General features: G+C 37.7%; 1 protein-coding gene across 1 annotated transcript in view; it reads right to left on the bottom strand.

The window, feature by feature from the left end:
• The window catches only part of TTN (titin), a 249,629-nt gene that overhangs the window by 213,402 nt on the left and 20,457 nt on the right, over positions 1-15,770 (bottom strand). The window contains exons 22-42 of the mRNA XM_067298992.1: positions 15,269-15,513; positions 14,320-14,543; positions 14,051-14,215; positions 13,779-13,947; positions 11,640-13,330; positions 11,263-11,544; positions 10,701-10,967; positions 10,306-10,578; positions 9,925-10,188; positions 9,565-9,825; positions 8,736-8,996; positions 7,981-8,244; positions 7,628-7,888; positions 7,230-7,490; positions 6,533-6,793; positions 6,306-6,447; positions 6,050-6,215; positions 5,621-5,852; positions 4,768-5,052; positions 4,534-4,659; positions 2,254-2,442 (exon numbers count right to left, since the gene is read on the bottom strand). Coding sequence (XP_067155093.1) covers positions 2,254-2,442; positions 4,534-4,659; positions 4,768-5,052; positions 5,621-5,852; positions 6,050-6,215; positions 6,306-6,447; positions 6,533-6,793; positions 7,230-7,490; positions 7,628-7,888; positions 7,981-8,244; positions 8,736-8,996; positions 9,565-9,825; positions 9,925-10,188; positions 10,306-10,578; positions 10,701-10,967; positions 11,263-11,544; positions 11,640-13,330; positions 13,779-13,947; positions 14,051-14,215; positions 14,320-14,543; positions 15,269-15,513 — 6,289 coding nt within the window. The remainder of the gene's footprint in view (positions 1-2,253; positions 2,443-4,533; positions 4,660-4,767; positions 5,053-5,620; positions 5,853-6,049; positions 6,216-6,305; positions 6,448-6,532; positions 6,794-7,229; positions 7,491-7,627; positions 7,889-7,980; positions 8,245-8,735; positions 8,997-9,564; positions 9,826-9,924; positions 10,189-10,305; positions 10,579-10,700; positions 10,968-11,262; positions 11,545-11,639; positions 13,331-13,778; positions 13,948-14,050; positions 14,216-14,319; positions 14,544-15,268; positions 15,514-15,770) is intronic.

Genomic DNA, 15,770 nt, shown 5'->3' with positions numbered 1-15,770 from the left:
GTTGTCTGTCCGTGATGATTATATACAGTACAGCTGTACAGTCCTTGATCTGTCATCTGGGCATTTAGAATTGTGAGCAGCAGGACACTTCCATTTTGTGATATCTTCAATTTTTCAGATAATTCTATCCTTTCACCTCCATGGGCCCAAAGAAACTTGGAGAAAAATTCATTTTCTAAGGCACATATGAACTGAGCAGTGTCACCACATTTCACAGTTAAGTCTCTGAGCCGCAGGAGAATCTTCGGAGGTGCATCCTTAGTTTCCTGAGCAGTGGCCATAGAGATCCTGGTGCTCTGAGATGTTTGGGAAAGGACCATCGTGTGCATGGCTTCTGTTTCTTCAACTGACGTAGCTTTCATGGTCACACTTTCTGATAGGCTTTCAAAAACCTGTATACCCAATTCCTGTGATGGTTGTTGCACTGATTTAAATTCTTTTTGATAAGTTTTAATGTCCTTCTTTGTGAAAGGAGGAACATGAAGTTCTGATATTGCCTGCGACCGGATAGACTCTTTTACATCTTTCCCAGAACTTTGCCTATCTAGGGCTTGCACTGTGTAATCAAGTAACAAAAAATAACAATAATGTTAGTATCTAAAGAACTTTACTGGACCATGCTCTGAGCAATATCATATAGCATGGAGGATGAAAATGAAATATCTTCATTTGAAAACTCAGCATGCCAGATGCACTATGCTCTTGACACAAAGAATATATGAATGACAAGTGATGCCTAATCTAATCATGCACTTGAGACACAGTTGAAGTTTGTCTCTTCTTTCACTGAAGTCCTCCAATCCAGTACTGGATAACCTGTTACAGCACTTTTTAAGGAGGTATTTTCTTTTTTTTTTTTTCTACAGGATAGTGCAGAGAACCTCAGTCAATGCTGTAACCATTACTTAAGTTCTGGTTTTAGAAGTCTGTACTCCTTCAGCACATTGATTCTATTTTCTAACCTATATCAAAATACAAATTTGCAAATCTCCAAATATATTGCAGTTTAAATGGAAGAAATGGGAGTGGCTTGGTTACAGCTAGTACTACTAAGATTAGCTATTAAAGGAAAGGTGTGAAATGAGGAAAGAAGAACATTAGTAACAGTGTGAAAGTGTGGTATATAACAAACTGAATCCCTTTGAAGTAAAAACGGGGCTTTACCTTCCGCAGTCACTGTAAGTGTAGCTGTACAAGTTGTTTCTCCAGCACTATTTCTTGCCTTGCAAGCGTATTGACCAGCATGCTCTAAGAAAGCATCTACTATTATCAGTATAGCTGTGCTTGTAGACTCATCAAAGTGGAAAACTATGTCTTTTGTTGGCAACATTAGCTGTTGATTATAAAACCACTGTATTTCTGGTTTGGGGATGCCAGAGACTCTAGCTTGAAATCTGGCTGTTTCCCCACTGTGTACCCTGCAGCTTGAAATAGGCTGGATAAAGGTGGGCCTTTGGCCAACAGACTCCTCCTTAAGTGAAACAGATGAAGAAACATGCCAATGGAACTCTGCTGTAACTTCTTCAACCTTTTTAAATCCTGAAAAGAAGCATGCCAACTTTTAATTTCTTACCCTACACTACAATCAGTTTTCTCTCTCGTTCAAGATCTTTTTCTAATTTGCAACTTAACAGCATGAATCATTCTAATTCACCACTTATAAAATCTGTTGCAAGAAGAAAACAGAGGAAATATTTATGGTTAATTAACATTGAGAACAATATAAAATTTAAATATCAAATTCTCCAGTCAATATTTCTGTTCTAAAAGTTTTGTCAATGTTTTAACAATTCATATGAATATAAACTATTTCTTTTCAGCTACCCAAGGCTGGTTCACACCTTTATTCAACATGTTTTCAACACTTTCAGAGTAACTTACATACACTAAAACTATTACTAGTTTCTCCTCACAATCAAATCAAAGAACTTGCAAGCAATGCAAATCTGTTTAATGTATTTCCATTAGAAAGAGGGTTTCTACCGTGTTTGGTGCATGCCAGATTCTAATACTGGAGAGAATGAAAAGATGAAGTATACGGAACACTGAAAAATTGTGAAACAACTTTTCCTGTTCTTGGCCTATATTTTGGAGACACACATATATGCTGTGAACATTGTAAATGGTAGCAATTAGCTGAGTTAAAAGACAACAACGTGACAGACAATGACTCACATATAAGTATTAGCGCATATTAAGATTAGTATGGGAACACAACCTAAATAAGATTTCTTCTTTAATTGCATGTGGTACCTTCTAACTTCAAGGTAGCAGTGCTTGTCACTTGGCCCACAGAATTACTAGCCACAAAGGTATAGATTCCTTCATCTTCTGGATAAGCTTCTGCAATCTCCAGCTGGTAAGTGTCTTCAAACTGAGTCATTCTAAAGAAACGCGATGGCTTGATCTCTCTGTCTTTGCTATACCAAGAGACTTTCAGATCTGCTCAAGCAACACGAAGAAGAAAAAATGTGGAAGGTATGATATTAGATCAGTAAGTAAACACTACTTTTACATATACATCAAATAGAAATCTTTCATCTCAAGTATCTTTTTTGAGTTTGAATATGACTTGTATTTCTGTTGTAATGTAAAATCAGTGAAAAATGGCCTACTTGTTGCTTTTAGTTTTGATTTCCAGATTGACAATATTTACATAGTAACACTGATTCTGGTGCTGCTACAGTCCTGAGTAAAAATCATTCTTCCCTTTTCCCTCTTAAAGTAAAAGTTTTAAAGTATGTTGCTAAAGACAAAATCAGAGAAAGTCTTATTTTAAAAAATGGATTCTGCTACATTTGCCTGTTAATTAAACAGGCTACCAAATCATGAGGTTGAGCTAAACAGTTTTAAGAAATTAAAACAGAATATTATTTAGCTGCGAAGGACAATACCTTGTCTCCTTCTATTGCAATTATTATAAGTTTTACACCTCTTGTTTCTCTAGAAAGATCAGATCTTTGGACCTTTGTCCTGTTCACAGATGTTGTTACTTGACTTGTTTAGATTCTTTAAAATTTGGGGAAGAAACAGATTTTGGGACTGAAGCAGACTTTTATCTGCCTCTCCACCTGACACTGGAGTACATCATGAATCAAGTGTTTTTACACAAATAGCATGCTGTTGCTGTCATCAGAATAAAGAGGCAGTGTTTTCAATTGCCAGTTGCATAGTGTGTACAGTTAAACAACTGTATTTTCAATAGTGTATTACCTAGGATAATATAAAAGGTGAGAAGTCTGCTAACGTGTTTGGGTACAGTATTCAAGAAAGGGGACCAATAATAAAGATCCTTCATGCTCTGTGCATAAATGTAGCTTCAACATACACATAAATATAGTTCTTGCAAGCAAATACTACACTAGCATGCTTTGCATAGCTGCAAAAGAGGGCAGGCCAGTCTTTCCAATATAAATGTTCTGAGTTTTTGCACCACTTCTGCATGAGAAAAAGATTTGTTTTTAAGCTTTAAAAAAAAAAGAAGTCTGATTTTAAGTGACAGAAATGCATATATATATATTTGCATATATATATATACACACACACATACATATACACACACACACACACGTCTGTGTGTGTGTGTGTGTGTGCGTGTGTGTGCGTGTGTGTGTGTACACTACCTATTCCATGCAGATTTTTACACAGCTATAACTCAGGATTATTTTTAAATTTGGAGTTGTCTTTAAATAATTGTAAATTCTTTGGAATTGGAACTGGATCTTATTCTGCATCATGTATCTTCTGTTTACCAAGTAAATTTTATATTACTATTCATACTCAAGACCGTCTGTTGAAGTGAGGAAAGGTAGTTTGGTTTCGTTTTAACTTGGAGAGAATTATTTAAATTGTAGGATGCTATTCTATTTAACTAAAATTGGCAAACTTATTTAAGAAAATTTCTACTCTTAAAAAGACAATGATCAGACAACTTAGATATCCTTTTCATGAAAGGAAAAAAAATGAAATGACAATTCAAAAAATAGTTTACTGTTTGCAGAGTAATGCAAAATACTGAGGAATGATAGGGTTTTCAGAGCAAAGGTCGAGGCACTATTTTGGCCTGTCTCTTTAACTAACTACTGTGACACTAGGTGAAATCAGAAACTTTGCCATTTTTCATGTCGATTTAACAGGATAATGCTTTTCCCAGCATGATACTCCATGTTTCGAAACTCTGCATGTTACTGCATGTTACTGACACAGTTTTCCAACTTCACTCAGTATTTGAAACGCTGAGAAGGTTTCCAAAGATACATTTTTTGAAACAGATGTGCTAGATCTTCTTTTTAAAAATGCTTAATGTTTAGGACAATTTATAAGTTCCTTATTTGCTGCTCTCTTTGATGTATGACTTGCTTAACTGCTAGTTGGCAGTGAGCTATTGAGCTAACACTTTGCTGCATGAGTATATGAAATAGCTGTACCTCTAGGGAAAGGCTGCTTTCAGCACATATACTATTTCACTTATTCTGAGTTCAAGAGGAAGAATTCTGAGAGATCAAAAGATGTACAGGATTTCATCAAACCCACCTGTCCCTGTAGCTCTGCACTGAAAACGAGCAGACTGTCCCTCGGATGTAACAGCATCACGAAGTGGTATTAGGACAGCTGGTGGATACACTGGCACTTCTAGCTCAGGAGAAACCACTTCTGGGACTAAAGCATAAGACAAAGAAACCATTATTAATCGATGAAGAAGAGCACACATAGCAAAATGTTGACAGTGCTATTTCACAGCCATTGTTATGAGCATAGACAACTCACTTTCCACTGAAAGTGAAGCTGAAGTTGTAGCAACTCCATAGTCATTTTTTGCTTCACAGGTGTACACTGCTGCATCTTCAGGGAAAGTCTCAATCAGCAATAGAGTATATTCTTGTGCATCATGAAGAAATTTGCACTTGAAGCCTGGAGAAAGCTGCTGATCATCTTTGTACCAGGAAATCTTGGGCTGGGGTTTGCCTGATATCATAGTACAGAAACGGGCAGGTTTACCAGACTCCACAGTGGTTGGCTGTAGCTCCTGGATAATCTGGGGTGGCTCTGGAGCTGCAAATTGGGGGGAAAAATGAAAAAAACAAAACAAAAAAACAGAGTGAGAAAGAGAGAGAGAGACAGACAGAAAACTCCTTATCAGCATCTATCAAGACTTCAAAAATATTAGCGAAAAAGATGTTTTTAAAAATCTTATTCCGCCCATTCTTGCTTGCTCATGAAAAATCCACCCTTTTCCTTGATGGTGGTGGAATGACCAAGGAACAACTGCCTTAACAGAAGTAGCTGTGTTGGTATAAGTGTTTTCAGGTAAAGTATCTCCAAGAATTGTTAGGCTGATCCCTATGGCAAGGTGTATTTGTCCACATGTATGAAGTTTAGTCTTAAGAATTTCTGGATCTAAATATACAAGGACGGGGAACTACTATATCATTTTCATCAGCTAGCTAGCTATTTCAGTAGAATGAGTGAACAATAAACAACCATGTATATAAGGATTTTGGCAATGTTCCAGAGATATGATTCCCTTTGGATTTATCTTCGGTTTTCACTGATAGAATTCAGAGATCAGAAAAACACAGGATAATAAATGCAGTCAACTCACTGTTTTGGACACACATACCATTCACATATAGAACAACAGAGCTCCTATTCCGTCCTGCAACAAAGGTATACTCCCCAGCATCAGAGTAAGTGGTTTCAAGAATGCTCATTCGGTGAACTCTCCTTTCCACCACATAACTGTATCTTTCCTCATACTGGAAGTTGATCTCAATACCATCCTTGTACCACTGGGCTTCAATGTCATCTTCATTGACTTCAAATTCAATTTCAGCTCTTTGTCTCTCAATGACCTTTGAACAAGTAGAATAAATATTACAAATAGCATCTGTTTTTACAGATGCTCCCCCATTCCAGTAAACTCTCCTAGAAGGAGACCCTGGCCTTATGATTACAGTTTTTTGTTCTAGGACCTTGCACTTCCTTTGGACTATTCTTTGAGTGAAAGTGATAAAGTTATGAAATATTTATTCCTCTGTATATGCTATACCTGAACATCTTTACGGGCGCTTCTGATACGAATGTCACGACCTTCCACTATCAAATTGGCACTGGATGTGTTTCCACCTGCTACTACAGTGTACTGACCAGCATCAGACATTCTTGTGGAAGGAATGATGAGACGATGGACATACTTCTCCCGCTGAATTTTCATTCTAAGGACATCAGAAAGAAAAGTGAGCAAGTTATTTCCTGGGGGTAAATATATTAAAAAAAGTTAATATGGTCCAGAAACAATCACTTACCTGTCACCAATCTGGAGTTCTTGTCCATCCTTCATCCACTGGACCTGAATGTCAGGCTCTGAAATCTCACATTCAAAAATAGCCCTCTTCTTCTCCACAACTTTAATATCTTTAATATGTTTCCTAAATTCAATGTGACGAGCTAGGAAAAAAAAAAGTAGTATGAGTGCCATGCTCTTATTGAAGCCATAGAGGTCACTAAATATATAAATTAAGATGGCAAATACCTTCCACGTATAAAGTGGCTGATGAAGCTGCTTTCCCAGCAACAAAACTGTATTCTGCAGCATCGCCAAAATGCACATTCCTTATGGAGAGGGAGTGTGTGAGCTTCTTTGTTCGTATCTGACATTTATCAGTCGATTTTATTTCTATCCCATTCTTTAGCCACTTATATGAGATACCTTCATAGTTAACAGTAACTTCAAATGTTATTGTATCCTTCTCTTCAGCATTGATGTCTTTTAGCATGGAGGTAATCAGGATGGCTAAAAGAAAAGAAATGGACATAGTTTGGGGTTTTTGTTTTGTTTTGTTTTAAACCTTAATTGGATCTCAGATGTTTAAAATTTGTTAAGATAGATTCTGATTTTTGGTGACATTAACATCAAAGCCTGAGTCTCTGTGTCCAGAATCAATGCTATAATTACATTTTCCAAAACTTCTGAATGACATAGGAACCCAAATTCTGTCTCCTATGGTGAGTCGGTGTTTAGGCAAGTTAGCCAAAAATAGAAGGATTCAAGACTTGACTTTCAAATTCATAGATGCTAGATCTCTTTTAAAAATGGAATTTAGGTAGTTAATTTGAAAATACTTCTACAACAGTGCTGGTTTTGTCTGAATTGCATCAAGTACATGTATTAATATAAAATCTATTACTGGTAACTGTAAAATATTTTGGTTAATTTCATTTTCACATACGTTTTACTGTCAGAGTTGCACTGACTCTGTCATTTCCACAGACAAATGTATATTCTGCAGAATCTTCACTGCTTGTGTTCATGATATTGAGCTGATGGAGTTTCCCTTGGACAACTATTTTGAACTTCTCACTCATTTCAATCTCCACACCATTTTTCAACCAGACAGCAGGTACATTGAAATGAGAAACTTCACATTGAAAAGAGGCAGTTTTGGTCTCTGCGATCTCAATATTTTTCATGGTCTTTGTGATGTGTATGGCTATGGGAAAAAAGAAAGGAAAAGAAAGGATTTTTTTTAAGTCAGTATGTGTGTAAGACTGCAAAATCAAGGGTAACAGACTATTAAGTGTCAGGTCAAGTTGTTCTATATGACTTGGTGTGGCATGAAATACTTACTTTCTACAAACAGTTTTGCTTTGCACTCAAGTTGTCCAACAAGAGCTGTGTATTCCCCAGCATCAGCAGGAGATATGTTATGCAGCATCAGCTTGTGAATTTTTCTTTGAGAGATCATCTTGTATTTATCACTTTGTTTAAGCTCAACATTTTTGTGGAACCATCGAACTGGTACAGTATCATGGGATACACTCAGTTCAAAAGAGACAACAGCATTTTCCAAAGCAGTCACATCCTTTGGCTTTTTGATGATCTTGACAGCTTGTGGAAGAAAGTTACCAGAATTCAGTAGTGTGTTCAATCTGAATTTTAACTCACACTTTAAAGCAAATGTTCAAAACAGATTGACTTACTTTCCACATGAAGTCTGGCATTTGCCCCTATCTTTCCAAGCTTAAAGCTATAAACAGACTCATCGGTGACAACACAGTGTTTGATTTTCAGTGTGTGAACAGTTCCCTTCACTGAAATCTCATATTTGTCACTTGATTCAAGTTCAACACCATTTTTAATCCACAGAGCTCCTTTCACATCAGGGTGGGTCAGTTCTACACTAAAAACTGCCTCTTGTGTTTCTGTTACTGTCAAGTTCTTCAGTGTCTTCTTTATCTTAACAGCTAGGAAAAAAGAAGTAAAAAAAAAAAGTTTGGAGAAAATACACTGAGATTAAACACTATAGTAAATATGATTTTTTAAAAAGATTTAATCACAATGCTTTATTTTAAGATCTAGTATGCATATATTGATTTATTGGGTTACCACCAAAAGTCCAGTGGTGTGCTTGGAAAATAAAAAAGAATACTTCCTTGTAGCATCCATGAGAAACATTTTTTCTTTATTTGAAATGTTTACTACACAACTGGCAAACACTGTATATCTACCCGCCAGTACCTTATACAAAATATGCTTTTATTAAAATATTGTGCTAATTTCAAACTATGGAGACTCCAAAATCCAAGTTTTACAGCCTCAGAAAGTTTGCCATAATATAAAAAGATTTTTAAACAATGAAGCAAAACTTGCTTGCATCTTAGGGTCTGATCCAAGACCCAGTGAGTGATGTTGGATTGAGTCTTAAAGATATCAGTTAGTTGCAAAAAATACTGACCTTCAACCTTCAGTTTAGCAGATGTCTTTGAGCTCGCTACTTCGTAGCTATATTCACCTATATCATCCAGTTTCGTGGCAGGGATATTGAGCCTCCTCTTTACACCATCTGATTCAGCACAGTAGTGATCTGTCATAGGTAATGGTTTACCATTTTTTAGCCACTGGCCATCTGATTCAGGATTTGCCACCTCACATTCAAAAACAGCTCTCTGGGACTCAGCCACAATCAAGTCAGTGAGAGGCTTCGAAATGGCACCACCTGTTGGGAAGCAAAAACACATGTTGTGTTGCTGTTCCACTTTCCCCTATACTGAAATGTAACCAGGTGAAAAGCAGGTACTGGGTAGAATTCTTTGCCCTAATTTTCAGCATGCCCATAGGTGTCATTCTGAGTTCTGTGAAAAATTGAGAATAGAATGTGACCTGAACATGACAAAAAGATGTTTCTCACTTCTATCCTTATTCTCATTTATTATCTTTATTGCCAGACATAGTGAACATTCATACAGATATATGAACATTCAAGAAAAAAAAACCTTCTTTCTTACATTAATGACATCAAAAGTGTGCTACAGTGCTTCACATTGTGGCTCTGATTCAGCAAAACATAAGCACTTGCTTAAAGACTTTGTTGAATATAAATTATACAGCTCACAGAAAAGATGTGGGGAAGAGCAAACAGAACTTAAAAAAAGATAAAAGAAGATAAAACAAAGGCAAAGAAAGCACTGAAACATCACAATTGCCACATTTACAATATAGAGTACATTGAGCCTGTTTTTTTAAATCACAGTAAAATAAGAATCTTGGACTTTAAGCCTACCAACCTGCAACTATAAGCTTCCCAGATGTTTTCTTCTCTCCAGCATAAAATATATATTCTCCTTCATCATCTTTCATCATTTTCACCACTGTCAATTTATATATTTTGCCACGTGCTTCAATTTTATATTTAGGACCAGCCTTGATTTCTTGACCTTTGAATTGCCAAACTACATCAATTCCTGAATGGGAGAGCTCAACCTCAAAGGATACATTCTGCGTTTCGGTGCAGGTGATGTCATGAAGACCTCTGATAATCCGAATTTCTGTAAAAAGAGCACATTACAAACATATTAATTGCTTTCACTGTTTTGTATTTAAAGAAACTGTTTTGCAAAGAACTATGCATCTTAAAGAACACCTACTTTCAACTGTGACATTGCAACTTGTTTCAACTTTGCCAACCATTAGCTTGTAATGTCCTTCATCTGATGCATGGGTTCTGGTAAGCACTAGCCTCTGTTTAGTGCCTTTACACACAGCTTGTACACGTTCATCAGGCTTTATCTGATGATCATTTAGGTACCATTTGGAGGAAGACACGTCAGGAGCTGAAACTTTGCATTCAAGGATAGCTTTTGTTCCTTCAACTACGTGAACATCTTTTAGAGGCACTACTATGTCCACACCTGTCAAGTTACAAAAATACTCATCATGAAAAAAATTAAGCCTAAGAAGACTAGGAAGAAGTAGTACTAAAAGGCTGAAAAATCAACAACACCTTCAAAATCATGATAATGACTTACTGTACACAGTGACCCGTCCAGAGGTTGAAAGTCCAAGACCAGGAACACTAAAAGAGTAAGTTCCACTATCTTCCTTTGTTGCATCTTCAATCAGTAACATGTGTGACTGTTTATCCAATACAATGTGAATACGATCACTTGATTGAATTTCATGACTGTCTTTCATCCAGACTCCTTCCACATTTTCTAGGGAGACTTTAACTTCAAGTTGTACAATATCTCCCTCACAGACTTTTTGATCAGTAAGTCCCTGAAGAATAACCATGGGACGAGCTGTGGAATAAAATGAAGTTAATTAATCCTCATAACAGATAAACAAAACAGTTTTGCATATTGGGATATATAATATAGGTCATCTATATTATATAGGTAACATAAGCATTAGAAATACTTACGTTTCATCTTCAGTTTGCAGCGAGTCCTTTTCCCATCAACAATGAAGCTATATTCTCCTTGATCATCTTTATTAACATCTTTAATAGTGAGGATTTGGCGACCACGGCGGGATGCAATCGCATATTTATGATTAGAAGTGAGTTCAATATCTCCATGATACCATTTCCCCTCCACATCTTCTGGAGAAACCTCACATTCAAGTTCACCTGAGAAGGATTCTGGGACTTCAACATCCTCAAGTTCTTTAATAAACTCAACCACAGCACCTACAAGTAAGAATAATCGCATTCACAAATGAGCTTGATTAAATACTCCTGATGAAAACATTTCTTATGAAGCTGGGCCTAAAGAAATAAACATTTATATAATGTAACCATTTTACAAAAATGTATTTCCAAACTTTACTACTGGATTCAGAGAATATGACAGCAACTTGAACATTTCTACAGTCTATTATACAATAATGGTCAAGATGACAACTTAATAGTTCATATTTTATTTTTCCCTGAGGCAGATTTCACTTTAAAAGTACTCCATGGTACTAAGCTGTGTGGTTCTCACCTTCAACAGTAAGCTTTGCAGTAGTTTTTACAGAATCATCTTCTGCTAGTGCACAGCTGTAGTCATCAGCATCAGACATTTCAATCACTAGTATGGAAAGAAAATGAGCCTTTCTGTCATAGTGCATCCGGTATTTGTCTCCAGAATGAATCTCAATTCCATCCTTAAACCATTTCACTTTGACGAAGGGTTCTGATGTCTCACATTCAAATGTTGCCATGGAATCTCTTTCTTTAGCAACAACATCTTGTAATTTTTGGGTGAAACCAATCAACTGCTTGGCTGCAAAACAATATTGAGTGAATCAACCATGCACTGGCCATATAGATTAACACATTATGATAAACAGCAGGATAAAGAAAGAAAATTTAAATTACCTTGTACTAACAGGAAAGCATGGCTGGAAGTTTCACCAGCTATATTGACTGCTTTCACCATGATGCTGGCAGAATCATCAGAAGTCACATCTCTGATGACCAATTCACAAACATTATCTTCAGGCCAGTACCAATACACACGATCAGTCCTTTCAATCTGCACACCATTTCTGAACCACTGGCACTCAGGATCTGGTTTCCCTACTACTCTCACACGGAAATGGGCATCTGTCCCCTGGGCTATAGTCTGGCTTTGAATTCGTTCAAATATCTTTGGAGCCTCCATGCTTGGACTAAGCTCAACCTTCTCTGGTTTGAATGTTGGAATGGTGACTTTGCCTTCAGGAGGAAGTGGTTTCTTCTCTTCTTCTGGGATCTCTTTGGTCCAGTGAAGAAGTTCTTCTTTTGTCTTTTTTAACATTTCTTCATATGACTCATCTTTTTTGCGAGATTTAAGTTCCACAGCAGTGATGGCTTCATAATAGCCCTCTTCTGTCCTACGCTTGAATTTACTACGCAGCTCTTCAGATTCCTCTGAAAGCTTCTCGTGACTGATTCTTTCAGCCCTTTTCAGTTTCACCACCTCTTTTGTTGTTGTGTCAGCAGGTTTATCTACCTTCTGTACCTCAAAGAGAAGTTTTCCGGGCTCTGTCACTACAGGTTCATGCTTGGCTTCAGGAGCCCGACGAAGGACAGATCTGAAGTCTTCCCTCTGCTTGATCTCAAGTCTCACTTTGTGTTCAATAAAGCCTTCTGGATTCTCTGCAGTGACCTTCACCTCTCCTGTGTCGTATGATTTGCAGTCCACAATATCCAGGTAGTAGATCCCATCATAACGGAGTCTAAACCTTTTGCTCTTACGGATGAGCTGTCCATTGAGGTACCAGTTGACCTTGGGCAGAGGATAGCCAGTCACACGACAGCGGAATCGCGCTGTTTCACCTTCCAGGACTCTTACAGGCTCAGGAACCAAAACAATTTCTGGTTTTTGTTTTTCCTTTTGGTCCACTGCAACTGCAGGAAGAGCACCCTCATGAGCCATTCTCTCTAACTCTTCAATTCGCTGCAGTCCCCTCCTACCTTCTGGCAACTGGGATTCTTCCACAAGGCTTTTTTCATCCTTCACAATCAAAGTAGCAGATGCATGGTCTGTGCCATATTTGTTAGTTGCCCTGCAAGTGATCACTCCACTATCTCTGGGATAGGCTACTCCATAGTCCAGGCTACAGTACCCAAACTCATTGATCATGCGGAGTCTGTTGGCTGCTTCCAAGGGTTTGCCATCATGCAGCCACTCCACCACCATGGTTGGGTCACCAATTGGTGTAAGCCTGCACTCAAAGTGTGCTGGTCCAAATTGCTTGAGCCTCAAAGATGTGAGCTTCTTCTTAAAAAATGGTTTCTGTTGCTTTTCTTTGTCGTAAAGGTCCCCTTCTTCCCATTGCTCCTGACCATAACGCAAATGGAGAGGCTCTAACTCTGGTGCTGAAATTTCCTTGGCTTTATAAGTCCCTTTTGGAATGATTAATTTCCTTTCTGGTTCAGGTTCTGCATGTTCGACTTCAACATTTACTTTGCACCGAGTAGTGTCGCGTCCAGCTTTATTGATAGCAGTAGCAGTATACCATGCAGCATCCTGCCTGGCAGTAGACTCAATTTTAAGGGCAGCTGCTCCTTTTGTTCCTTCAATCCTGAAATATTAAGAGAATTAAAAAAAATTTTTTTCCTTCTCCACAGTGAGGTCAAAGCCTCCACAGGCAAATCTCTGGAGGAATTTGACATATTGTTTATGTTTGTTCATGTTTATGAGTACAGTGCCTAAGGACCAAACAGAGCAGGATCCTCCTGTGTTAGGCATTCAACAAGTGATAAAAAATAGTGTTGTAAAAACATCGGTTTTGTAAAAGGTACACAGATACACAAACAAACTGGAAAAAATGGATTGAGTTCTACAAGATACTTTGCATTTCTTAGCCTTGCCGCAATGCAAAAGCTGTTACTGGTTTCAGTAGCTATTGGACTAAGCCCTTAATGTATCCCTTCTATGGAAGCAGAAGTATTCAGCAAACACTAGGAGGCACTTACTATTTTGCAAGACTATGATTATTAACTTCTTTATTACTTAAAAAAACTGCTTACTTTATTTTGGGGTATTTATGAGGTACAATGATGTCACTGTTCTTCAGCCATACAATGTCAGGATTAGGGTTACCAGTAGCTTTCACTGCCATTTCCAGTCTAGAACCCTCCTTTACACTAACATTCTTTAGCCTTTCCACAAAGTGTGGTCTGACTAGGTCTTCCTTAGCTGAAAGAGTAAAGGAAAGTTATCACAAGAGGAAATGACATAACTATGTTTTTTAATATGAAACACTCTGTAGCCTCCTAAAAATACCATGCAAAGTAGATACCTTCCACAGTCAGTGTCATGGAGACTGAAGCTTTGCCTGCCCTATTCTGTGCAATTACAGCCCATTCACCAGAATCATCAGGCATGGCAGGAACAATGATCAATGACTGGGTGCCGTCTTCTTTAATCACTATTTTATGGGTATAATCATTAACCACTTGTTGACCTGTGGATACATATGAACAAAAAAATGTTGCACTCAAAACAGTGTTCCAGGAGGATGTAAAATGCTCGTAAGAATGATTATTGGTGAAAATGAGAATGATATACCATTATGGAACCAGTATGTCTCTGGCATAGGTCTGCCAACAACTTTTAAGTCAAATCTTGCTGTCTGCCCCTGTAAACATTTAAATGATGAAGGTTTCAGCACAAAAACTGGCTTATACAGTCTCTCTAGGTGTCCTTCATCGGTTTCTTCCAATCTACGGCCAGGAGAACGAGAAGGAGAACTGCGGGCAGGAGATCGGCTTGGAGAGCGTGGAGAAATGGACCTGGAGGGAAAAGAAAAGATAGATGTGTACGATAATGACATACAGCAGTGGGCCACCTTGATAAACAGTGTTCAACTCTTGCCTTTAGCATTTTTTATTTTAAAGAGTTTAACTAATTTACCTAGGCAAGAAGTTGTAGAAAAATGTTATTGTTTGTAGTCAATTTTCTTTAGTTATTTAAGGGCAAATTTGTATAGCCAAATAGTATCAGTGTTCATCACAGCCAGGGAAACTAGTGTTTTTCAGACACTGTACAGATACAGATGCAATTCTGTGTACATTTGTGCATATATGTGTGTGTTTATGTGTGTGTGTATGTGTATACAGAGAGAGAACACAGTGCATGGCCACACTGGATTTTTACTATTACAGAAATGCAGCTATTTCAAGGGTGGGATGTAAGAGTTGTATGCAGTACTAAAACTCCAAGTACAGAAGAAAATTTGCAGAAAATGGAGAAGAAATATGGTTACTGAGGTAAAACTGATACTAAGGCTGGGCATGCATGTGAAAGATGGTACTTTGGGAACCGCATTGCTCATTAAGAAGGAAAAACAGACAAAGAGCTGGCCCATAAATCTATATAAGCCATGACAACAGCATTTAGAAGTTCTCTATAGAAATGCAAGCTCCAGTAACCTAAGCTGTTTAACTGCTGTGTAATGAGTTCTTGCTGCACAATCTTTATTGCAGCACTCATAACTTTCACATTACTTTGTACCTACCTGTATCTTCTCATAACTTCTGGTGCTGGCATATAACCTGGAGTTGCAGTGGGTGCAACTGGCTCAACATAGAGCTTTGCTGAGCAAATGGCATTTCCTTTCATGTTACTGGCAAAGACAGTATAAATTCCTTCATCTTCAGGTAAAACAACAGGTAAATGCATACTGGCACTGCCATCTTGCAGAACTTCCATGTGGTAGTGCTCTCCATGCCTAATGCGCTTACCATCTTTGTACCACGCAATCTGCATGGAAAGAAACAGTGGAATGCTAAGTGAGCTCTCCTAAAGACAAACATTTAGTAAAGACCCATGCATACAATGCATGGCTAACTCCCTATTTTTCAGCTGATACATCATCAGAGCCTTCATACAGGTACTAACATTAATATTTTTGCTTGAAATAAGTAAGACTAAAGTAATATGTTTTGGCAATAGCCTGAGACATGAGTCTTGGTATTCTACAGCTAGAACTATAAATAAAGCCCATTTTGATAGAGAGC

The sequence above is a fragment of the Apteryx mantelli genome, chromosome 6 (assembly GCF_036417845.1).
Source record: "Apteryx mantelli isolate bAptMan1 chromosome 6, bAptMan1.hap1, whole genome shotgun sequence".
Lineage (NCBI taxonomy): Eukaryota > Metazoa > Chordata > Aves > Apterygiformes > Apterygidae > Apteryx > Apteryx mantelli.
Note: the sequence above shows the minus strand (reverse complement) of the source record. Positions and strands in the feature narration are given on the sequence as shown.